At 36.0% G+C, this 25881-nt stretch overlaps 1 protein-coding gene across 1 annotated transcript in view; it reads right to left on the bottom strand.

Annotated features, from left to right (window-relative positions):
- Nucleotides 1-524: 524 nt before the first annotated feature.
- FSD1L (fibronectin type III and SPRY domain containing 1 like) overlaps nucleotides 525-25881 on the bottom strand; it is a 60163-nt gene continuing 34806 nt past the window's right edge. The window contains exons 6-14 of the mRNA XM_044920561.1: nucleotides 24094-24215; nucleotides 18879-19088; nucleotides 17473-17571; nucleotides 11518-11647; nucleotides 10680-10712; nucleotides 7604-7704; nucleotides 6092-6343; nucleotides 3904-3992; nucleotides 525-653 (exon numbers count right to left, since the gene is read on the bottom strand). Coding sequence (XP_044776496.1) covers nucleotides 531-653; nucleotides 3904-3992; nucleotides 6092-6343; nucleotides 7604-7704; nucleotides 10680-10712; nucleotides 11518-11647; nucleotides 17473-17571; nucleotides 18879-19088; nucleotides 24094-24215 — 1159 coding nt within the window. The 3' untranslated portion in view covers nucleotides 525-530. The remainder of the gene's footprint in view (nucleotides 654-3903; nucleotides 3993-6091; nucleotides 6344-7603; nucleotides 7705-10679; nucleotides 10713-11517; nucleotides 11648-17472; nucleotides 17572-18878; nucleotides 19089-24093; nucleotides 24216-25881) is intronic.

Genomic DNA, 25881 nt, shown 5'->3' with positions numbered 1-25881 from the left:
AAAACTCAACCTACTTACAAAAGGAGAAAAATAAACCATTGTAAGAAAATCTTTTTAGCATCCCCAACCAATTACTTCAATTTTTAGAAAACCTTAGAAGACTGTATTTTTTTTAAAGCTTCAGTATAAGAACGTAGGTAGTGATGAGATAAAGAAAAAGTATAGAGAAAAGACGACAAGCTTTAAATGCTTTCCTCTCAGGTCCTAGGGCTACCATATGTAACTAAACAGAAGAGCCAAAGTAATCCAAGAAACACAAAAATGAGTTTCTATATAACTATTTAAACACTGCCTTTCTTCCCATTTACTCTTCAAAACATCAGTTTCTTGCTTTCGTATCTGCTTGCTTGATGATACTGCACAGTAGGTTCCCGTGAGTACTTTGCATTAGATGCTTAATGCTAACACATTCCAGGCCTTAAAGCAGAGCATAGCAAACCTGATTTCCACCACTCATAAATTTCTGTGATTAGTAACTGCACAGAAAAGGTCACCCAATCAGAAGGGGGTAAACATATTCTGAGTAAGCATTACTGAGTAACATTGTTTAGGCTGCTAGCTGAACCAGTCATTCCATTTTCACTTTTCTGAAGTGTTCTCACAGCACTTGGAACCTGCATCCCAGTATTCAAAGAAAGTCCACCACACCAAACCTGAGGAAAGACAAAACAAAGCTTCAGTCAGCTTTCAAATCAAATTAGAACTTAGGTGATCCTTAAAGTTCCATTTGAAAGGCAAAATGCCACATATGTGAACGTCAACAAGTTCCAAACTGATAACCTTCATATTTGAACTAAGGGGAAGTGGAAAGGCTAACTCAAGAGTCTTTTAGAACCACCGAGGCCACAGGAAGTCTTTGTGGTAGCTAGCAGAACCCACTGGAGCTGCATATAATAGAAGGAACTAAGGGCTGCAGAAATTTAGAGATTAAATTTTTTTTAAAGATTGTATTATTTATTTTAACAGAGAGAGACACAGCAAGAGAGGGAACACAAGCAGAGGGAGCGGGGGAGGGAGAAGCAGGCTTCCCGCAGAGCAGGGTGCCCGATGCGGGGCTCGATCCTAGGACCAGGGATCATGACCTGAGACGAAAGCAGTCACTTAACGACTGAGCCACCCAGGCGCCCCTGGAGATTAAATTTTTAGGATTAATAGGCAAAAGACAATGGCTACTATTACTGATGCTAAACACCACAACTGGTGAGCAGGGAGCCTGCTTCTCCCTCTCCTCTCTCCCCTGGCTTGTGTTCCCTCTCACTGTCTCTCTCTCTCTGTCAAATAAATAAAATCTTTAAAAAAAAGAAAATAAACTTTACAACCGAGAGAAGTGCCCAAAGAGCCAATTTCCTCATCCCAATTTTCTGTAGATTGTGATAATGGAGTGCGGCCTGAAACTATAGGAATCTAACACTCCTGTGTTAACAGAGTAAAATCCATTATCTTTTTCCCTAACTTGTTAATAATAAGAACCTTTTGTAATTCTTTAAAGACTTCTAAGAAAAATGTAAATAGCAATATCCAGATAAACCATATTGCCATAGTCTATTAATTATCATAAATGTGAGTAAGTTTATGAAAGATGAAACTGCTTTGCCTGTAAACAGAGTAGATACCATTCAATAAGATGAATGACAACGGATTTGGAACAGGCTCAAATGAATTAAAATATGAAAGAATGGATCACTTAAATTATCACCAATGCCTGGTTTGTAGCTGACATAGCTTGAGACAAGGGACCTCCTAGAAACTGTTGAAGTATTCCTATTCCCACCTTCAATTATATCCTGAAGTGTTTAGTATTTACTAAGTGATTACAGTAATGTACCAAAGAATTTATTGACCTGTGAAATTTATAGCTGTATGATTAACATTTCAAATTTTTAAAACTAGCAGGTTCAGTAATGATAACTCCCAAAACACAAAAGCAGCTCTGTGACTATAAAACCACTACATTACTTTTTTGGAAATTATTTAAGTGATTTACAAACCTATTTACTCAAAACATCTAGCACAAAGGTGCAAGGGCAAATCAATGAAGAAAGGTTAGTCTTTTTCAGTAAGTGGCACTAGAATTCTTGGAATCCATATGCAAAAAATTAGATCTCAAACCATACCTGGTACCATATACAAAAAACAACTCAAAGTGGGTCACAGACCTAAATGTAAAACCTAAAACCATAAAACTTTAGGAAGAATGCAAAAGAAAATATCTTTGTGAACTTGAGTTAGGCAAAGCATGATCCATAAAAGAAAAAAAAATGGATAAACAGGATTTCATTAAAATGAAAACCTTCTCTTCAAAATGTTCAGAAAATGAGAAAAGCCACAAACTGGGAGAAAATATTTGCAAAACTGTTATTTGATAAGGGACCCATATCCATCATACTTAAAGAAATCTTAAAACTCATTAATGAGAAAACAAGTAACCCAATAAAAAATGAACAAATAGTAGATACTTCACCAAAGAAATTATACACATGGCAAATAAGCACATGAAAAAATGCTCAACATCATTTGTCCTTAGGAAAATACAAGTTAAAACCACAACAAAATACCATTACATGCTATTAAAATTGCTGAACAACAAAAAATCTGACAATATCAAGTAACAGCAAGGATGTAGTAAACTTTCATATATTGCTAGTAGGAATGCAAAAGTCATACAGCCACTTTGGAAAACATTTTGGTAGTTTCTTTTAAAGTTAAACATGCACTTTCAAGTGATCTAATATCCTCACTCCTAGGTATTTACCCAAGAGACATGAAAATGAATATTCACAAAAAAATCCATTTGCGAATGTTTACAGTGCCTTTATTCAAAATTGCCAAAAACTGAAAAGAATCCAAAAGTCCTTCAATTGGTGAGTATATATCATATCCACTAGAAGGACTAAAACTTAAAAAAGATACTACCAGGGCGCCTGGGTGGCTCAGTTGGTTAAGCGAGACTGCCTTCAGCTCAGGTCATGATCCTGGAGTCCCAGGATCGAGTCCCGCATCGGGCTCCTTGCTCAGCAGGGAGTCTGCTTCTCCCTCTGACCCTCCCCCCTCTCATGCTCTCTCTATCTCATTCTCTCTCAAATAAATAAATAAAATCTTAAAAAAAAAAAAAAAGATACTACCAAATGTTGATAAAAATGTGGAAGAATCAAACTCTAATATACTGCTAGCAATTAATTAGTATAACCAACAACTCTGAAAAACCCTACGAGAGTTGATTACACACATATCATACATCTAGCAACTCCAATCTTAGTTACATACCCTGATGGAAATATATACACACATTTACCAAAAGACATGAATAAGAATATTCACAGACATTATTCTAAACATCCCCAAGGGGAGACCACTCAAGAACCCAATGATATATAAATGATAAAATAGTCACATAATGGAAAACTATACATGTAAATACAATGGGAAACTATATAAGAATGAATACCACCACACAGAACATGGATAAATCTCACAAACATAATGTTGAACCAAAAAGATATTGTAGGATTCAATATACAAAGTTGAAAAGGAGGCAAAATGAATTTATGGTATTAAAACTCAAGATAGTGGCTGACCAGCAGGGGCTAGAAACAGGTACAAGGGGGCTTATGGGATTCTGGTTATGGTCCATTTCTTGATTTAGACACTGGTTACAAAAATGTGTGTAGTCCTGTGAGATTCATCAAACTGCATTCTTCTAATTTGTGTACTTTTATGTAATAATATTTACTTCAATAAAAATACCAAAAATATACAGACAATCACAGATTTGGGAGAGGTAGATTAGGGAAAGAGGGAAGAATATGAAAAAAAAAAAAAAAGATGTTTGGCTTCCCCAAATATATAGCACAGATTGTTCTCCTTAAAGTTATCAAACCAAATAAAATATAAATTGGTACTAACCATGAAACCAGGTAGTACTGGCTGAGTAAATTTCGTCTTAAAGGAATACAACAACTGTTTTGAGCTTGCATCATAGAAAGAAAGTTGACCTAAAAGGAAAAAAAAAAAAAAGCCTAATTTATTACACAAAAACATTTAATCAAATCTAACATATCATCATGGGTAAATGTAATAACACATATTTTGGCACTTTTTTTGGTTACAAACTATGAGGACTAGACTCAGAAATTCTCACTTGAAAATCAGTAATCAGTAGTAGACATGTGTAAGAAAAAGCCCAAATCTAGTTTTCTTTCCTGATTTTCAGGATCTCCATAGTGCTTCCATAATCTGGCACTACTCTACTTATTCAACTATAAACTATTTATTTTATCATTATTTAACAAATGGTTTCCTTAACTTAGTAAAAACCAGGCTATTTCTTCTTCATTTTTACTATAACCAGCCTCTGTACCCAAATCCTATCATCATTTAAGGCTTACTTTATTAAACCTTGTCTTCTAAACACTTGAAGCCATATTCATTTCAGTCTCTGAAATCATAATTATCACTGCTTCAGTTTTGTTAATTTTTAAAATACCTCACAGTCTTTCAACATGACCATGCAACTAAAATAACTGTCTTTCTGACCACCTAACTGTCCAACCTGATGGTCTCCTTACATCTGTTACCACTTCTTGAAATTCTTGTCCCATGACTTCTCTGTATCTCTAACCCTGAGGATATCTTCTGTCTCCTTTTCTCCTATTCTGAATGTAGATGCTTGTCCAGGTTCTGTGTTCTCTCTACAATGTCCCCTTAATGACTCAGCTGCCACCAAACAGAGAAGAGAAACTAATATTTATGTCTACCATTAATGCACTGGGTTCTTTATATACAGTACATCAAAACATTAAGCAACCTATGTATGGTCACAAAGTAAACAGCAGAGCAGTAACATTTAATTGTTCTTCAGTAGCCACTCTGTGATGCAGTGTCTAACATTTAGCTTCAGCTCTACTTCTCTTCTGAGTTCTAACAATGAATTTCTAAGTATAAGCCAGCCATGCCACACGATTGTCCTGCTGGCATCTCCTCTTTCCCCAGACTATGTTCCCCATGCTGCAGATGACATACCATCCTCTTGACCACACTGGCTGGAATCTCAGTCATCTTCAACTCTTCTTTGTTTGCTCTCCAATTCATATTTAGCTTTTGAGTCCTATGACTTCTACTTCTCAGAACCACCAAATCCATTCCTCCGGATTCCCCACTGCTCAGGCCCTTGTTACTATTAATCACTCAACAAACACTTATTAAGGGCTTACGAGGGGCACCTGGGTGGCTCAGTCGTTAAGCGTCTGCCTTCAGATCAGGTCATGATCCCACGGTCCTGGGATCGAGACCCACATCGGGCTTCCTCCCTGCTCAGCAGGAAGCCTGCTTCTCCCTCTCGCACTCCCCCTGCTTGTGTTCCCTCTCTCCTGTCTCTCTCTCTGTCAAATAAATAAATGAAATCTTAAAAAGGGGGGGGGGGGCTTTCTATGTAAAAGCACTTGCCAGGCAATAAGGATATAATACCTAACAAGACAAACATGGTCCTGCTTACACTGCTCAAAGACTGACTCCTGAAAAGTCTTACTCTATGTTTGCGATCTCTTCCACATTTAACCACTTACTCTCCAATAGTTCTAAAATTAGATTATCATCATATGACTATAGTTTTTAAAAATGCATAGAAATCCCCTTCCCTCAACTACTATAAAAAAGACGAGCCTATTATTATTTTTCAAGGCCCTCAGAATCAGATTCCAACCTACATTACTAGGGATGGATTGGGCAATTTCTAAAGCCCATTCCAACTTGAAAAATCTGACTCCACCACTCTTTTCAGGTAATAAAAATAAGGTCAGGAAGGAATTAAAATGGACAGAAAAAAATTTAATGCTTAAGACAAAAATTAAGAAAATCATTCTTTCAGACTTATTAAGCGTATTATAGATGAGTGCTTTTGTAAGGCTTCAGGCAAACATCACACACCCTTCCAGTCAATTCTAGAGCTGAAATTATGTTTGTGATCAAATCCTAGTAGGTCAAAACACCCTGACCACCACATTAATGTAAACTGTATATAGACGATTACCAGTGAAAAGTACTAAAATATAAGCAACTATGACAAAATGACTTATGAGAAAATCAGTAAACTTACCCCCATCAAAATCACAAAATACACCTATTCTCTCAGGAACAGTAGCATCCAAGGCTTTGACTTTATTATTATGCTTTGCTGCAAATGTGTTCTGTAGCCAGTTGTTGACATGGATACACCAACTAGTGTTTGTCTTTCCTAATTGGTCAAATTTCCCCAAAGTCTTGTATGCTACTCCCACACTGTAGGATTTACAATCCTTCTGGGCTTTGACCTCCCAATAATGTTGTCCACTTTCAATAGCAGTGTCTCCTGCAAAAGACGAGAAAGGTAAATTTGGCTCTAACTTCTTCCTTATAAGTCACATAGATTTTTACCCATCTCTCATCCCACAAAATGGCACAAAAAATCTGATTCAGAAAAAATAACCATATTAACACACGGACACTAAATGCAGAGTATTTGCTATAACTTTACTTGTGTATTTACTACTAATTTTTCTGATTTATAAAAGGCTTTAGAACTTTTCTTCCTTACTATCTCCTCAAAAGATATGCATATATTCTACTGGGTATTTACCCCAAAGATACAAATGTAGGGATCCAAAGGGGTACGTGCACCCTGATGTTTATAGCAGCAATGTCCACAACAGCCAAACTGTGGAAAGAGCCAAGATGTCCATCGACAGATGAACGGATAAAGAAGATGTGATACATACACACACACACACACACACACACACACACACACACACACACACACTGAAATATTATGCAGCCATCAAAAAGAATGAGATCTTGCCATTTGCAACGATGTGGATGGAACTGGAGGGTATTATGCTGAGTAAAGTAAGTCAATCAGAGAAAGACATGTATCATATGACCTCACTGATATGAGGAATTCTTAATCTCAGGAAACAAACTGAGGGTTACTGGAGTGGGGGGTGGTGGGAGGGCTGGGTGGCTGGGTGATAGACATTGGGGAGGGTATGTGCTACGGTGAGTGCTGTGAAGTGTGCAAGACTGTTGAATCACAGATCTGTACCTCTGAAGCAAATAATACATTATATGTTAAAAAAAAAAAAAAAAGGAAGAAGATAGCAGGAGGGGAAGAATGAAGGGGGGCAAATAAGAGGGGGAGACAAACCATGAGAGACTATGGACTCTGAAAAACAAACTGAGGGTGTTAGAGGGGAGGGGGGTGGGAGGATGGGTTAGCCTGGTGATGGGTATTAAGGAGGGCACAAACTGCATGGAGCACTGGGTGTTATACAAAAACAATGGATTGTGGATCACCACATCAAAAACTAATGATGTAACGTATGGTGATTAACATAATAAAAAAAATGAAAAAAAAAGATATGCGTATACATAGAGCACTACATAAATGAAACAATCAATGATTAGACAAATTGAACCCCGCCAAAAGTAATCAGGCTTCAAGAGGGATAAACTTTGGCAAATATTCATTCAGTACACAGGCCACTCCAACTCTAAGTGAGTGGAAAGCCCACGAGTGTGACCGTGATGCCTTTAATATCAACTGACATAATGAAGACTATGTGTATCCTACCCAGCACTGTGTATGATTCCCCAGTGAAACGATCTCTGCTGCCTCTTACTGCTGGTGGCCTGGAGCCTATGGATGTCCGTTTGGGGGATGGTGTGCCACTTCTATATAAACAGGAAAAAAAAGAAAAACAAATATTCTAGGTTATAAATGTTTCATAAACTAAAATTACAAATCATGAAAGGAAATTTTGAAAAGATGTTTAATTATGTTGCACAAATAACACCATTTACTTTTATCTGAATTATTATCAAACAGAGTTGTCAATTATGAACACTGAAATGTAAGAAGTCATCAACACAAAGCAGGCTGAACACTAATATCATGCAGACTGAACAAAGCTTATATAAAGGACACACAGTTGATATAAGAAACAATGCCAAAATGAGACAAGATAAAAAGGAAAACAAAAGAACCGAAAGGAAGAAAAAAACTCAAGAAAGGTAATAGATTATAGAGCTTACATTTCTTGCAGTTAAATTTAAATTTTAAAATGCAAAAATACGATTATAATGAAAACTAAATAACCTTTTCATAAGCAGTAAATATTTTTGTTCTGGATCTTTTCTTCTTAAAAAGAAGAAATAGTAAATGCCCAAATCCATGCACAGGATAATATAAAATATTATAAAGCATTTCTCCTACTAAAATGAACAAGATTCAACCTGATCTCCCCTTACATCAAATTATATGATATGATAAACAGGACAGTATTAGGCCTTTCACTAAATCTCAAAAACGCAAAATAAATCAAAACCCAAATATGCCTAAAAAATAACATTTCAATTATACTGAATCACTGCATTTAAAAAACAAAAAAATCATAACTTACCAGTAGTAAAGAAATAAAGGGAAAGCATGGAGAAAAGACAAAAAACATAACTATTAAGAGTAGCAGTTTAAATTTCAAAGAAAAGTTAAATAAGGAGGACTCTTCCATTGCAGCTTCTAGACTTCCAACCCTAAGAACATTTCTGCAAGCAGTACAGCAGCTATTACTGTCCTAGGTCAAACATGATCCCTCCCACCTCTCCCCTTTAACAATACCTTTGCAGCTTGACTGTGTAAAAAGTCTACCTGGACTCTAGATCGTTTTACTAGTTTCTGAAATGATCTCTTTGCCACCCAATTCATCTTGTTCACTATTTCCAGATAAATCTATGTGACACGCCTACTTTAAAATCTTCAAGTATTCTTTCCTGCCTACAAACAACTTAGCTTGGCATTTCAGATTCTTCTGGATTTGGTCCCAATCCACTTTTCTTGCCTTCTCACCCCCAGAGAGCAGCTAAATGTAGCAGCTAAAGTGTTCCTTAAACTCAGGCAACCTGCTTCAGTGCCTTTTCTCTTGTTCCTCCCTCTCTCAATCCAAGTCCAAATGGCATGCATTCTTCTACTTTCTTGAGAACCAGCCTAAATACTATTTCGTTAATGAAAATCTTCCAGATCTTACCAGGCTAAATAACACTTCTGAGGAATCCAGCTCCAGGCCAAAATCTTACGTGTAGCCTTTCAGGCCCAACCATAGACAATTATAAAAGGCTTTTAGTGACAGGCCTAGGAGGGCTGCCTTTCCCATACCAGACTTGGTGCATAGCTAGTTCACCACAGTTTCTGAAGGGAGATGCAATTCACCTCCACCCCAAGCCAGTGCTCATATGTGTATCTGCATTCCTAGCTTAAGCACCTCTATTCAGACTCCCCCTTATGAGACCTTTTCAGCTGCCTCTGTATAGACCTCCTTACAGGGGACAGGGGTGAGGTGTGTAGTCTGAAGACACTCTCTCCACTCCATCTCGATACTTTTCCACTTCTAATCTTCCCTCTTCTCCCTTCTTCTTGGCCTTGGTCCATAAAACAACAGGAAGAGCATTCTATTTGGGGCTCTCTTGGCAGTGAGATGATCCTCCAGATAACCACCATTTGCAATCTTTGATTTAACTGACCCTCACCCAGTGCCATTCTGTTGGGAAAATGGAACACTGAAGAGAGCTAGCAGCCTTTCCTTTGAGGCCCCTTGCTTATACTATCACGTAAGTGAATATAGGCTTGATTGTTACTTTTAGTTTGACTCAATGTCCTAACTGATCACCTTAAAACCTGGCAGCTCAAGACATCTTTCTTCCTCAAAATCCTTTATTCATGCTTACCGTAACATGTAATCTCTACCTTGTATTATTGTTATTTGATTATAGATATGTATCTTATATACATAAGCTAGGGCAAATTTCTTAAAGGCAGGAACACTGTTTATCCCTAAAGCCCCACCACATCCAGCTAACACCTTACGTGAACAAGTATTTATGGAAAGAATAAGTGTATATAACATTCCAGAAGTACCCTACACATAAAATACCCTTAAAAAGGAGAGGAGAAAGAGAAATAATATGATCTGAACTGCTAAATACAAGCAGTCTATAAAAATCCCAAGTGACCAAATGAAACTCATATATAAATCCAGCAACATTTTATAATTTATAATATGCTAACGCTGAAGTCACTTTCACTAATAATGAGCAGATAAACCAGAAAAAAAGAAAATAATTTTGAAAAGGGAATACATTCTGGTTTCTTCAAATTAGCACATTATTAATCATGCAATTTGAATTGATTCATCTTTCTGAGCACTGTCCTAGTAATTTCAGTAATGACCTTTATGTTTTATCCTTGATACTTCTGAAACTGCATGATCACTACACAATATAGAACACTTCAAACCTGCCTCGTGTCAAATACAAATAAAAACAAAGCTGTAATGTTAGATATAGTGAATACAGCACAAGAAAGATGCCAGGTATAAGTAAATGTAGAAAAAATCAGATGAGGGAAAATAAGAAAGACTTTAAAGCAGAGCTTATTGTTTTGTTACCATATACAATATAATCTAAACAGTATGCAGCATACTCTAATACTGTAAATTCAAAACATAAGCTACCAATACAGACAGTCTACACAGAGCAGTATTTTAGCTTATGAAAGCGCTGCAATGGCTTCTGCTTATTGGTTAAAAGAAAAATTAAAGTTATTCAGCCAAGCTAGATATACTAAGTCCTAGAACCAGACAGACATAGATCATCACCTTGTATGTTTCTTCAGTGAAGTAACATGGACACTGTTAGATAAAAATAGGCAACTGTTAAGAGACTGCTTTACAACTTAAATTTAACAGCTTATATTAAAATTAGATCAAAAGTCTGCTGAGAAATTTTTTTTAATTCACTGTTTTAACTCACAGTGATACTACTTTATTTCAGTTTGAGCAAAATTTTCCTCTGTTAAAAAAGAAAGAGGGGCGCCTAGGTGGCTCAGTCATTAAGCGTCTGCCTTCGGCTCAGGTCATGATCCCAGGGTCCTGGGATTGAGCCCCACATTGGGCTCCCTGCTCCATGGGAAGCCTGCTTTTCCCTCTCCCACTCCCCTTGCTTGTGTTCCCTCTCTCGCTGTGTCTCTCTCTGTCAAATAAAATCTTTAAAAAAAAAAAGGAAAGAGGCTCCCATACTTTGGAGACTGTCTAAGTAAGTCTGACAACAACAAAAGGTCCCAAGACTTCCTCTTTGGTTCATAAGGTTGCTGATCAGGGGCAAGACAATGGGACAGTACATGCTAAAAGCTGTCATTTGAGGCAGACCTTCAGGTAAGACAGGTGATCTATAAGTCTAAAATTCAGGAACTTCTCTCTTAAGCAGTTCAAGTTGCTGTAGATATAACTTTAGAGAAATGGATTGCCGAAATGTGTAAAAAGAGGATTAGGAAAGAAAAAGTAATAAGAAATGTTATAACAAATTCCAGTATTGATAAACAGTATTATATTCCTCACTACTGTGGTGTTATTAACCTATCACAAATCATAGTTATTGTCAAGTAAGAAACAATGTACAAGCAGGTGTCCACATAACAGATCTAATGAACTGGCTTACCTGCCCTTATTCTCTTTCCCTTTCATTTTATTTTCTTGACCTTTTCCTCCAGTAGGATCCCACTCTACACAGGTATCTTCAACTCTCAGGTTCAAATGGGATGATGAGTTATCCAAACTGAAGTTTAGTGCTGTCCAAAACAATATTTCACTTTTTAAAAAATATAGAACATATCCATATTCTGAAGCACAACTATCATCACATTATTTTCCTACTTAAGTTATTCAACACTATAGATAAACTTTAATAAAGTTCAAATTCCTAATGCTAGCATTTAAAGTACCCAAAGATAAGGCTGTAATTTACTAACTCCTACTTTATTGACCATTGTTGTTCTCTACATATCCTGTAACTCCAACCAAATACAATGTACTTGCATGGCCTCTGGTGTCTCTGCTATTCCTTCTGCTGGAATCTCCATCAGCACATAATAATCTCAACTTTCTGTTATTAGAATATCAGTTGATTATCAGTTGATTGCTACGACTAAATAGGAAGAGGAGCTGGTAGACTTGAGGATGCGGAAAAGGTGATGTGGTGTAAAAAATTATACAGCCTGGCACAAACACATTTTCTCTGAGGCTCTAATACTTAATATTTTCATATTTAAACTCTCAGTAGTTTTGAATTAAAAAGCACAGAGAAACAGCCTATCAAGGAAACTGGCCCAGCTGATAGAGCTAGATATGACTTAGATGGCAAAGACACGGGGAAAGGACGACTTCCATGAAAACAAATCAAAAAACTCAAAACATCACAGGAATAAAAGGCACAGCATAGAGCATATAGTCAGTGGTACTGGAATAGCATTATATGATGACAGATGGTAGCTACGGCTTGCAGTGAGCACAGCACAACCTCAGAGAAGCTGAATCACTATGTTGTACACTTGAAACTAATGTAATGTTGTGCCAAATTTTAAAAAATAATTTAAAAAATGAAACAAAACTATGCTTTTCAAATTACTTGGTACTTTGGGAAACTATCTATCTTACTCATAGACTTACTCAGAACTGCTAGTTTAGGAAATCAATGTAACAAGGTATTACCTTCTCTCTTTGAAACTGAAGGTAAATCATTAAAATGTATTGATTAAGCTAAATAATGCAGAATTCCTCATGTTCTCAAATGCAATTCCTAGAATCTCTGCCTTAAGCAAGGTATCATCTACTATATAGTTACCAACTAATCTGCTTCTGTTAGTTATATTTTCCTTCAAAATTTCAAATTTCTGGTAATTACTCATTGTAGTGATACTCCGTTACAACCCTATTTCACTTAAGGATATTACTCGATTTAGCCAAAGCTTCAGTGTATCTACAAAGTATGCATCATCAAACAACAAAATAGTCATATACAGAACCTAATGTTTACCTAGTAAATTAAAAATTTTTTCCTTCACTATTCTGTAAAGAGCACTTTAATTTTTTATTTTTTAAAGATTTATTTATTTGTCAGAGAGAAAGAGAAAGCACAAGCAGGGCGAATGGCAGGCAGAGGGAGAAGCAGGCTCCCTGCTGAGCAAGGAGCCCGATATGGGACTTGATCCCAGGACCTTGGGATCATGACCTGAGCTGAAAGCAGACCCTTAACTGACTGAGCCACCCAGGAGTCCCAAGAACACTTTAATTTCAACTATGCATCTGACCACTGTTCATTGTCTTTATTTATAAAATAACTTTCTAAATACAAATCTAATGACCATACTACTTCTAGGAAATATCATACTAAACAAGTTGTTAACTTTTCAAAATTTGCAATGTAAACAGAAATGAACTTACAGAAAGAATATAGTTTTTCAATACAAATGACAAAAAAATTCCTTAACAAGGTTACTAAATAGGCATTTAATAGTTACGTCATAAGTAGGTTACCAAAAAATTAGGATTAAGCAAATCTGAGACCCTGCACTATCAAGAATGAACTGTCTTAAGAAAAGAGGGTTGGGGCGCGTGGCTGGTTCAGTCAGAAGAGCATGAGAATCTTGATCTCGGGGTGGTGAGTTCGAGCCCCACACTGGGTGTAGAGATTACTAAAAAAAAAAAATAAACTAAAACAAAAAAACCCAGGGTTTATTAACCCCTATATTAGCTATTAGGCAATACATGTGAGGGTATCTACTGGAGAGAAAGAAAAAGTAAGTATTACTCTAAAGTGCAATCAATTCTTAGCTGCTTGTTAAGATCTAAGGCTTTATTTTTTTTTTTAAGATTTTTTTATTTATTCATTCGAGACACAGAGATAGAGAGAGAGAGAGAGCATGAGCAGGGGCAGAAGCAGACTCCCCGCTGAACAGGGAGCCCGATGTGGGGCTCGATCCCAGGACACTGGGATCATGACCTGAGTCAAATGCAGACGCTTAACCATCTGAGCCACCCAGGCACCCCGATCCTAAGGCTTTAAAAAAAAAAATAAAGGCAAGAAAAAAATCCTAAGGCTGTTCCCTAATGTTTAATATGATGAGAAGGGTGGAGTCATGAGTGGCAAGAAAAGATACAATCTCCAAGCCAACTGAGACTAGACTTGCTAAATACCACAGCATGCAGACAGAAAGGCACGGGCTTCAATCCCAGAGGTATAATCTTTTATCTTGCTCCCTTTGTTTTGTTTTGTTTTGGACACTATCCCCTTTATGGAACCTCAACTAAGTCACTGAGTCTCGCTAAGCTAACAGGGATATGGTGTAGTTTAAAAAAAATTAAAAAAAGGACTGGTCTCAAAAGTGAGGTCTCAAACATCAGTCCTCTCTCTCACATCATCTCTAAATAGAGACAGGTATTAGTTTCTGTATCTTTAAAAGTCTGCGAAAACAAAGTACCAAAAAATTGAAGCACCATTATGCTTCATGTGTTTGTGATGGTGGCTGCTTTCTTGGTACTCCGTATCATAGCCACTATCATTTCAAACTAGAGAGTAATTTGTGATTAATATTGTATCATTTACCTTTACAAGGAAGTAAGGGATAAAATACTTAAAAATTCTATACATAAGAACTTAGATTACTCATCACATGTGACAGTTCCAATGACAAGAAACAATGCTACATACATTGGAGAGACAGAAATGAAAAATGTTCAGTTTCCCACATTGAACACCATTAAAAGGCAGGATATCAAATTTTGGTAGGATTCCACTATTTAATTTCCATCTCCCTTTCCCTCCAGTTCTTTGTTCCATACATTTATTTCTACGGTTGGTCAAAAAGCACTACAGCAAGCCAAAAAAATTAGCAAACAATTGTTCAACATGTCATTTTTTAAAAATCTGAACTTTTCCTCTGGAGCTCTTCCTCTCATTAGTAACTACTCCAGTGACCTACAGCCATGTAAGGGACAAATTTTATTCTAGGTCTCCCTGAAGGTCAGAATCAATGTTTAGTAGGTCTCAGGGTTGAGTTTCAGTCTATCCCCACCCCAAGAGGTTTACCCCACAGTGAGAACTCTTTTTCTTTCTTTTATAATTCCAACACAACCAACTGCTGGGATTTTTTTTTTTTTTTAAGGATTTTATTTATTTGAAAGTGAGAGAGAGAGCATGAGCAGAGGGAGGAGCAGAGGGAGAAGGAGAGACAGACTCCCAACTGAGCAGGGAGCCTGATGTGGGGCTCAATCCCAGAACCCTGGGATCATGACCTGAGCCAGGCAGACGCTTTACCAACTGAGCCACCCAGGCGCCCCTCACAGTGAGAACACTTGAAAGGACTAAAATCAACTTAGTCTTTCTCTACAAACACTAAGACCAAGAATTTGACTACTAAGATTCAGACACTGCCAATAGGAGCAGCCAGCCCAGCTCCAAGAAGACTATGAGCCAGCTATTCATTTTCCTGAATCTGTGGAATTTGTATAGAAATGTACATGTTTGGGGCGCCTGGGTGGCTCAGTCATTAAGCATCTGCCTTCGGCTCAGGTCATGATCCCAGGGTCCTGGGACTGAGCCCCGCGTTGGGCTTCCTGCTCAGTGGGGAGCCTGCTTCTCCCTCTCCCACTCCCCCTGCTTGTGTTCCCGCTCTCGCTATGTCTCTCTCTGTCAAATAAATAAATAAAATCTTAAAAAAAAAAATATACATGTCCAAGTTTGGTCACTAAATTTATCATAAAGGGTAAAAAAGAAGGAACAAAAGACATAAAAAGATACAATACTCCTGAGGGAGAATAATAATGTAATTTTACCGGACAAGGGCTAAAAACAGTTCAAGTTGTGTAGAAAAGATTAATCTACGTCAATATGACTATACTTTGAAATGGTTAAAATTTCTAAAGAAACCACAGTAACGTCTCAGTTTGATTGCAAGTAATTTAAAGTAATTGCATTTCTCGGCTATCTATAGTTCTTGAATAAAAACATTTGGTAATCCAAACAAATTATTCAACTTAGTTTTTTTACCTTTGTGATGCAAATACAGTCTTTTGAGTTTGCCTTGTCAATAACTTATGGACCTCATATTTTGTTTTATTCTGATATAATATTTTTATATCACTTCCAAATCATATCAAACTCTGGTATGCAAACCCATTCAAATGATGTATGAACTAGAGGTCAGTGGAACACTTGAAGGCCCAAGTACCTCAACAATGTGGAGAATGTGATTCTTTTTTTTTTTTTTATTTTTTTAGTATTTATTTATTTATTTATTTATTCTTAGGTTAATCCCCATACGTTACATCATTAGTTTTAGATGAAGTGTTCCATGGAGAATCTGATTCTTGAAGTAAACCCAGTCAATTATCATCTCACAACTGACAAGATCTCTAGCATTATGGCCTTCCAAGTGGTAAATATCTTAAAAATCTTCTATGTTGAAATACGTTATTCTAGAGTTTTTACTAAATACAAATTGCTCTGAAGACTAGAAGCACCCAGGTTCCAAGGCCCACAATAAGGTCTGGCACAGAACTTGGAAACAGATTCTTAATTACACCTTTCCAAGTTAGTTCTAGGGATCGTGGGAAAGTCATTTAACATACTTAAACTTCACTTTCTTCATCTGCAAAATGGGTATCAGTAATATCTAGACTACTGATCTCTCAAGATGGTTTTAATGATGAAATGGAGAACTCTGAGAGTGCTTTGTAAACAGTAATAAAAATACAATGTTAATTTCTAGAATAAGGTTTAAGAAAACATGGGGCACCTGGGTGGCTCAGTCAGTTAAAGGTCTGACTCTTGATTTTGGTGCAGATTATGATCTCAGGGTCATGAGACTGAGGACGCATCGAGCTCCGCACAAGACGTGGAGCCTGCTTATTAAGATTCTCTCTCTCCCTCTCCATCCACCCCTTCCCCCCTCCCTCTCTGGAAAGAAGGAAGGAAGGAAGGAGGGAAGGGGAAGGGAAGGGGAAGGGGAGGGGAAGGAAAGGAGGAGAACCTGAACTAAACTGAAATGGTACTTCCCTATTATTGAGCCATAATCCATTCCCTGAGAAATCTGTAGGCAAATCTCATTGATGCCTATGTATTTATACTAGATTGCAAATTATAAACTAATATCCACCAGAGCCATCATCTCGGTCTATTTTACCCATCTGAACACCATCATAAAAGATGAACTAATGGGGGTGCCTGGGTGGCTCAGTCGTTAAACATCTGTCTTCAGCTCAGGTCATGATCCCAGGGTCCTGGGATGGAGCCCCGCATCTGGCTCCCTGCTCAGCGGGAAGCCTGCTTCTCCCTCTCCCACTCCCCCTGCTTGTGTTCCCTCTCTCACTGTCTCTCTCTCTGTCAAATAAATAAATAAAATCTTAAAAAAAAAAAAATGAACTAATGAAAACCAATTTTGTAATTCTAATTTTCCCATCTTAAAATTCCTACTGCTGGGAACTCCAAGTGTGTGTATGTATGTGCACATGCAGTGGGGAAGAAGTGCTACCACACATGAAATGCTTCCTGTCACAGTCTTGAATAACTTCGGATGTTAAGTTTTGTTTTATGCTGTATAAATATCTATGATCTTACCTTTGGTCTCTAGAGTCACTGGATCAGAATACTCTCCAGCTACAGCTTTGTTACAAGCTCGTACTCTGAAATTCATATACTTTGAATCAAACTTCAAGCCTGAGAAAATGAAAATGGTTTTCAGATATGAAAAATAAAGGGATCTACTCCAAAAGTATGAATATGAACCTTCAAACAGACACTTTCCCTCCTTGGAACTATTTCTTTACTCCAGGAGAGTACATGTTTATGTTAAAACGATGGTAACACCTCAAATAAGAGGAATCATGATTTATCTATTACTTTCTTCCAAAGAAATAAATTATATATAGTTTTCAATGTGGATTTTTTTTAAACCTAGTGATAAAAAGGTACTCTCAAGCCTTGTTAAAAGTGATGTTTTATTCAAGGAGAAATTTAAAATAACATTCAGTTTCTGGAAAGAAGACACCCTAAAGAATTTTTATATTTATGAAACATTGTCTTTTTATGTGAAAAATGAATTTAAAGAGAAAGTAGAGCATAGGAATTAATAGTAAACTCTGAAGTTAGTCAAGTCTAGATTAAAATCTCAATCCATGGCGCACCCGGCTGGCTCAATCGGTAGAGCGTGAAACTCTGGTTCTCAGAATTATAAGTTTGAGCCCCATGATGAATGCAGAGATTACTTTAAAAAATAAAATAAAATCTTTAAAATTTCCATCCAAAAATTACTAGCTATGGGACTGTCAACAACTTGACAGAGGCAGTTTTTGTATCTGCAAAACAGAAATCATAAAACCAACCTCATAATTATAAATATTAAATGAGATGTGTCGTGTAATACACTTCAGCCCAACTCCTGACAAATAGTAAGTGCTCAATAATGGTAATGTTACTGCTCATGCATAAGAAGTGTTGAAGAACTCTGGAAACATCTGTCCATTTCAAATACCCAAAGTCCCCTATATGTGGAAATACCTTTTGTGTGTGTATGTAAATACCTTTTTAAAGACTTTTAAAAGGCTAACACAAATTTCTAATACCAAGTCACGGCCCTTAAGTATTACTGTGAAGGTAATCATAAAAAGGTAAAAGCAACAGTATTCATGGTACCACTGAAATGTAGGGTAGTATGTACACCAAGAAAATTGACAGCTTTTTTATTCTTAGAAAACCAAGGTTAAAATTAAATGTTATTCTGAAATAGTGTTTCCAGAACACCCCTTCATGTTTGTTTTACATACATTGTTTTACCAGATCACAAATATCCAGAAGTAATTAAAATGAAAGTTTTCCTGATATTTTAAGAGAAACTTACTTCTATAATGAATTATAGGGAAAGTCAGCGTGGCTAAAGAAACTTAATCTTTTAAAGTAACTCAAAATATTTTTCACAATTACATTTACTGTCTGAGAATGAGATTCATGAAATGCAGTCCTTTTACCTGATAGTGTATACTCGGTACCCTTAATATTATCGATTACTTCCCAGCATCGTTCATCCTTTACACGTGGAAGTCCATCAAAATTAGTTTTCCGATGTTCCAGTATAAAATGATCAATCTTATTATCTTCTTCTGGCATTCTCCAAGCTACTGTTACAGAATTGTCAGCCACCAAACACTCTATTGGATCTATCTCTGGAGCTTTAGGGACTGAAAAAAAAAAAAAAAGGTTCATTTCATTTATTATAGTAATAATCCAATATTTATGTTTGTCATTCAAACTGCTTTTCATGTTGCTTTTGAATGGTACAACTGAATGAGGCTAAGAGAAAGGGTAACCTAATAAATGCAAAATAACTATTTTTCAAAGTTCCACTTAAAAATTCATGTTTCAAGTTTTTTTATAGACTTATTCAAAGTTTATTAAAATCCTAGTTGGCAAAAAGCAATTCAAACATGCCAAAGATAAAGAATCAAGAATAACTTGTTATTTCTCAACACATACTTCTTAATCTGCTACTTCAAACAGCTGTAGAATATATATTAAATCACTGAAAACAAAATAGAAAACTTTGCTTTGAATCCAATGATTAAAGTAATTTAAGATAGTTTCAATGTATTTTTAAAATCTTATTTATAAAAGAATTGTAATTTCTCATCACTAAACAAAAATGAACTCCCCATACCCCCAAAAATACTTTAGGATTTTTAGATGTTTCTGCAAAGAATTCTATGAGTCATTAAAATTAACCAGGGTAAATGAGCCATAACTAACATGTATGAACAGTAATTCATTTTTTTTCCATAGAAGAGATTTTCCATAGCTCCTCAACATCAACAGATGTTCCATTTGCAAAACAAGAGACTTAATTGAAGAACATGGTCCTCCAGTGACATAGATGTGTCTAAAATATGTGAAACTGCAGATATTGTAGTTAAACATTCTGTCACTAAAAAGAATTTTTAAAAGACTTATTCCAAGTATACAGGGCTGGTTCAACATTCTAAATCAATTAATGTAATCGATCACATTAGAAGAAAAATCACATGATCTTATCAACAGAGAAAAAATATTTGACACTCATGACAAAAACTCAGCAAACCAAAACACAGAAGAACTTTACTTGATAAAGAACATTTGCAAAAAAGCTACCGTTAACATTATACTTAATATTGAGAAACTAGATACTTTTCTTCTAAGGCAAGTCCCCCTTCACCACTCCTATTCAACACTGTACTCCATGGAAGTTCTAGCTAAATGCAATAAGATGAGAAAAGGAAGTAAAAGGTATACAGATTAGGAAGGAAGAAATAAAAGCTCCTTTGCTCACTGATGGCATCAATGTCAATGTAGAAAATCTGAAGAATCAAGGAAAAAAAAAAATTCCTGGCTAACAAGCCATTATAGCAAGGCTGCAGGATACAAGGGATGTACAGGCAGAGTAGAGGGGAATTTTAGAGCAGTGAAACTCTTCTGTATGATGTCATGGTGGATACGTGATATAATACATTTGTCAAAACCCAAAGAACTGTATAACACAAAAAATGAACCCTAATGTAAACTAAGAGCTTCAGTTAATAATAATGTATCAATATTGGTTCATCAATTAAAACAAATGTGCCACACTAATGCAAGATGTTAATGATAGGGTAAATTGGGGGAGAAGGGATATATGGTAAGTCTCTGTACAATCTACTCAATTTTCCATAAACCTAAACCTGTTCTAAAAAACAAAGTATTAATTTTTTTTAAGATTTATTTATTTTGAGAGAAAGAGAGCATGTGTGTGTGTGTGTGTGTGTGTGCACGTGCACACACAGTGGGGAGGAGCAGAGAGAAAAGGAGAGAGAGAATCTCAAGCAGACTCCATGCCTGGTGCAGAGCCTGATGGGGGGCTCGATCTCAGGACACTGAAATCTGACTTGAGCCGAAATTGAGAATCCAGGCACCCCACAAAGTATTAATTTTTAAAAACGATGACAACAAAAGAATTATATACAGAAGTTAAAATGCAAACCAATGTGGAACTTAACAAATAATAAAGTAAACCAAGTATTTTACATCTTAGATAAAATAATCAAGACCAAGATGAGTCATTGGTGCGCCTGCGTGGCTCAGTAAGCTAAGCGTCTGACTCTTAATCTCAGCCCTGGTCTTGATCTCAGAGTCATGAGTTCGAGCCCCATAGCCTAGCATCAGGCTCCACCAAGCTCTTTATAAAAAAAAAAAAAAAAAAAAAAAAAAAACAAGATGAAAAGAATTTGATGTAAATTTTACATCTTCAAGTCTAACTAGTAACAAAAGGAGGAAGGGAGAAAAATGGGACAACTGATCTCCCTTAACTATAGTATCCAAAGTTCAATTCTTGTATGTGTGTAACTGTACAATAACTATTTAGAATCTGATATGCCTTATTAGTAAGACAAAAGACAACCAAATAAGTATTTATCATTTGTCATTACTGTTAATTTCCTTTTCTGTTTTGTAGGGTTCTTGTCCCTATAACACTTAAGAGACACTAATCTCTATTATTGAAACATAAGTGATACAGATTACTATTCATTGCCAAGGGGATAAACCACAGGCATTTATGAACTTAATATGCTCTGCACTGCCTACATGTGAGGAAATGTAAAGGCATATGGCATGTAGCAATTTCATAATTTTGCTGAGTCAAAAACCTGTACTTAAAGTTCCAAGAGGCTAAGAGAAAGCAAGAATCATTTAATTTGTAAGCAGGCCCAGCTAACACTCCACTGTCTACCTCTTAATTCAGCTGCCATTCCTATAAGAATGTACTGGAAAGTAGATACTTCTTTCTTATGAATAATGGTCCGCAAAAGAGAACAAACTGCTGAAGTGGTAACTAAGGTAAAAATGAAAAAAAAAAAAAAAATCCAAGAAAGTGGGGATAGTTGGGGGGAGAAAGAAAATTTAGATAATTTAAGACTGGTATATCAAATTAAGGTTTACTTGGGTCTAATATGTCGAAAGTTCACCCAAGGTTCTATACAGAAGTAAGAGAAGCGTTCATCAAATGAGGGAGAGAACTTCAGGGGAAGATGAAAGGTGGTACACTTGTAACATAAAATATTACTTAGGAATGCAGAACTCTCTTTGAAAATGAGAATGGAAAGCAATTTCCATAAAGTAACACTTAACTGGCAATAGTGTGGAAACTGGCTCAAGAATTTGACATTCTCTGCATGTGAATGTGAAAGGACAAGTGGCATCAACCTTGCCACAGACATGTTTCTCTTCTCAGCTGTAGAAGCTCAGAGAGGAGAAGGATATAAATTCTTAAGTTTCAATGTATAAAAAATAGCTTAGAGTAGAAGAAAATGACTGTAGTTATTACCACCCATCATCATCACTTCCATCTTTCAGACTCAAGTTAAGTCTACAACTCCTGTTACTATACATAATACAGTGTAGAGTTTTGATTTTTGTGGTGTTTATGGAATGGATTATTAAAGGATAAAGGTACTCATTTTTCTAAGTTAATCTGACTCCGTCTTATGGAAAATTCTTATGCTATAGCAGAATAAAAAATTAGTGATAGGAGTTCATCTTTCATAAATTTTCACAACCTATTATATTTTTCCTTTCAGATGAAACTCCTCCACAAAAGGATTTGTTTTTATTATACCTCATTGCTTTAGAATGTCTTAACAGTTTCCCAAAAGAAGAAATCCTAACTGTGCATGCAATCTACTTGACTATATAGTAAACATGGCCTTGGTCTATTAAGCCGTCACAGAAAATCCAAGAGAAAGAAAGTAATGGTGAGAAGATTGCTTTTTAGTTTTTTTTTTTAATCAAAATAATAATACTCATGTGTATATTCACAATCCACCACTCCTGACTCTCCTTCTGAATTTAGAAGTAGTGTGAATTACAATATAATAGTAATTCCGAAAGGCCAATTTATAGGTAGATATCCACTGACAAGTATACCTTCTTCCTCTAGTCTACACCTATGGCTCCTTCTCTCATCTTTTCCTTCCATAAACTCCTCTAGAACTTCTGACCTGTACCACACAAGTTAATACTTCACTTATACTACCCTCATTAGTTCCATTATAGTTTCATGACTACTAACCTGTCTTTACAATCATATTTTAAAGTCCCTGACCAAATATTCAGAGAATGGTTTCATTTGAACAACATTCTCTATTCAAAAACAGCTAATCTCCAAAAGTTAAAGCCAGTTCTAACTAGAACCTGTAAGTAAAAAGCACCTGTAAATAAGTAAAAAAGCACCTGATCCCTCAAATCACCATGTCCAAACTGTTTTAGCTATCAACCTAAGACCATTACTTCATGTTAGCTAAAAAGAGAATACCAACAAAAGGTACTTAGTTGGCTCTCTCACACATGTGGAAAATAATTGGGACTCAATTTCAAATGGTTTTGGCTACTGGAATATCCTCATACTAATACTCTAATAAACCAATATTAACATATTATTACTGGAAATAAAAGTCCATCTGAGTCAACAACCACAACTATACTAGTAATGACAGCAACTAACATGCACTGAGTGTTAAGTATGTGCCAAGTACTATTTTCAAGTGACTTAGAGGTTTCAATTCATTTAATCCTTACACAAACCGTTGAAGAGTAACATCACATTTTAAAGATGAAGAAAATGAAACAAAGTTAAATAATTTGTTCAAGGTTCACAGCAAGTAACTGGCAGCCAGGATTCAAGTCCAAGTCTGGCCCCAAAACCCACTATGTTAACCATCATGACATATTGCTTCTCTCTGCAAAACTAATAATAAAAGATACCCCTTTAATGGGATTCTCAAAATGGAATTTTTACTACCAGTAAAATAATTCTCTAAAACTAAAGACTAGCGGGCGCCTGGGTGGCTCAGTTGGTTAAGCGAATGCCTTCGGCTCAGGTCATGATCCTGGAGTCCCGGGATCGAGTCCCGCATCGGGCTCCCTGCTTGGCAGGGAGTCTGCTTCTCCCTCTGACCCTCCCCCCCTCTCATGCTCTCTCTATCTCATTCTCTCTCTCAAATAAATAAATAAAATCTTAAAAAAAAAAAAAAAAACCCAAAAACTAAAGACTAGCAAATTTAATTATTCCTTAGCTGAATGAAGGAAAAAACCCACACTATACTTCTCAGTATTTACATTTCAAAGTTCATTACAAAAACAAAAACAAAAACACTTTATATGTTAATATATGTATATACTTACCTGGCAAAAACTTCAAAGTTTGCAGCATCTGTCTTTCCTGAGAAAAATCCACCATTAAATGAGTCATGTTGTCACTGACCTTTGGTTTCAAAGAAAGGCGAAAGGCTGAAGCCATTGTTACTCTACGGTAAACACAAACATAACTTTTAAAAATAAAAGAATGGGGAGTATACCATATTTAATTTATAAATGAAAAGACAGAAGTCATTTCACTTTAGTGATTTCAGAAACGTTATATAACAAAGGTAACAAAGCTAAAAAGAAATTTGTTCTGAGTCTTTTGAAAATTAACTAAACTGTAAAATGTTTTTAAATTTAGACAAAGCAACTTTCCTTCAGGCAGTTTTATAAAATTACACACAAAAATATCACAAGAGAAAATATCCCATATAAATCATCATTAACAGACCCAATAGGTATCTGAACCTCTGTACACTCAATCTCACTGACTTCCTGATGCCAACCTCACTCCTTTTCATATGCCAAATAACGAACTGTATATTCTCCTTAGTAGTCACAGCTACTCCATGTATCTTCAATTAAGAGTAAAAGTAGCCTGACCAAATACTGTACAGCCTGGTAGCTGCTAAAGATAGCGCATGGATGAGAAAGGAGGGAAGTGAAATCACTATTTTGAATACCATGCTAGTAGATGTCACCCTGATATATCGACATCACCTACATGGAAGGATACAAGGAGAAACAGCCTTTTGAAACCATATGCCATGGAAATAATAGTTCAACAAATATTTAATAGATGAATGTGGTGTAAAAAACAACAAAAGGAAATCCCCCCAAAAAAAGAAAGAAGCCATACCAGACCTCATTTTACCCAAAGTATGGGGAACTGTTCTGTCAATGAAAACTGGAGATCAAAAGAAATTCTCATATTCAAATAATTTGTCATTTTATCTCAAATTTCAATTTTTCATATTACAGTAAATTCCCAGAAGTTATCACAAATAGCTTCCCTTAATATCTCTGGTCAAAGAATGATACAAAAGTACTATTCATGGATGTTGTCCTGCTAGCACACAATCTGGGAGTAGTAAATAGAGCTGAGGAACAAAGGGAATACCAGGCCTCGTCATTCAGATCTGCCTAATCTACCCAGGGATACGTGGTATGAAAGATACTAAACTTGTTGCTATATTCAGTTATTTTGGGATAAAAAACATCAAGCTGTTGTTGTATTCAGTTATTTTATTTCACTTTAAAACTAGGAAAGTAATCACTTTATTAATAACAACGAGTCAACAACAGCTGATCTACTGATCAAGAAGAACCTGCTATAGTGAAATACAACTTATGGGGAAGTGAACTCACTGAAAGTCAAGCATAATGCTGAATATTTCACACACATTACTTTAAGCTGTTGGTTCTCAATGATTAAATTTCAGAGTATATAGTTAGGAACAAAGGCTAAGTCTTACTTTGTTCTTTAAAGTCCCAAGTATCTTTCGATTTGAAGACTTCTTAAAGAGCTAGATTCAGATAGGTACTTAGTAAATGACCACGGAATCAATGAATGGGTTTGAACCTACTTGGATACTTCTAAACCTATTTAAATGTTTGTTGAGAACTGTTGGAAAAACATATCTGAAAGTGTTTCAGGGAATTTAAATCTGAAACTTTATCTATAAAACTTCATTTTAATCACTGTGGCCTCAAAGAAAAAGAATGTCCTCCAAAAGTGCATTAGAAAGGTCTATCAAAACCTAAAAAACAAGAATGACCTTTATTTTCTAGTCAATGAAAATTTCAGTCTCCATAAACCAACTTAGATGT

The sequence above is a fragment of the Neomonachus schauinslandi genome, chromosome 13 (assembly GCF_002201575.2).
Source record: "Neomonachus schauinslandi chromosome 13, ASM220157v2, whole genome shotgun sequence".
Lineage (NCBI taxonomy): Eukaryota > Metazoa > Chordata > Mammalia > Carnivora > Phocidae > Neomonachus > Neomonachus schauinslandi.
This window is presented reverse-complemented; position numbering and strand designations above follow the sequence as displayed.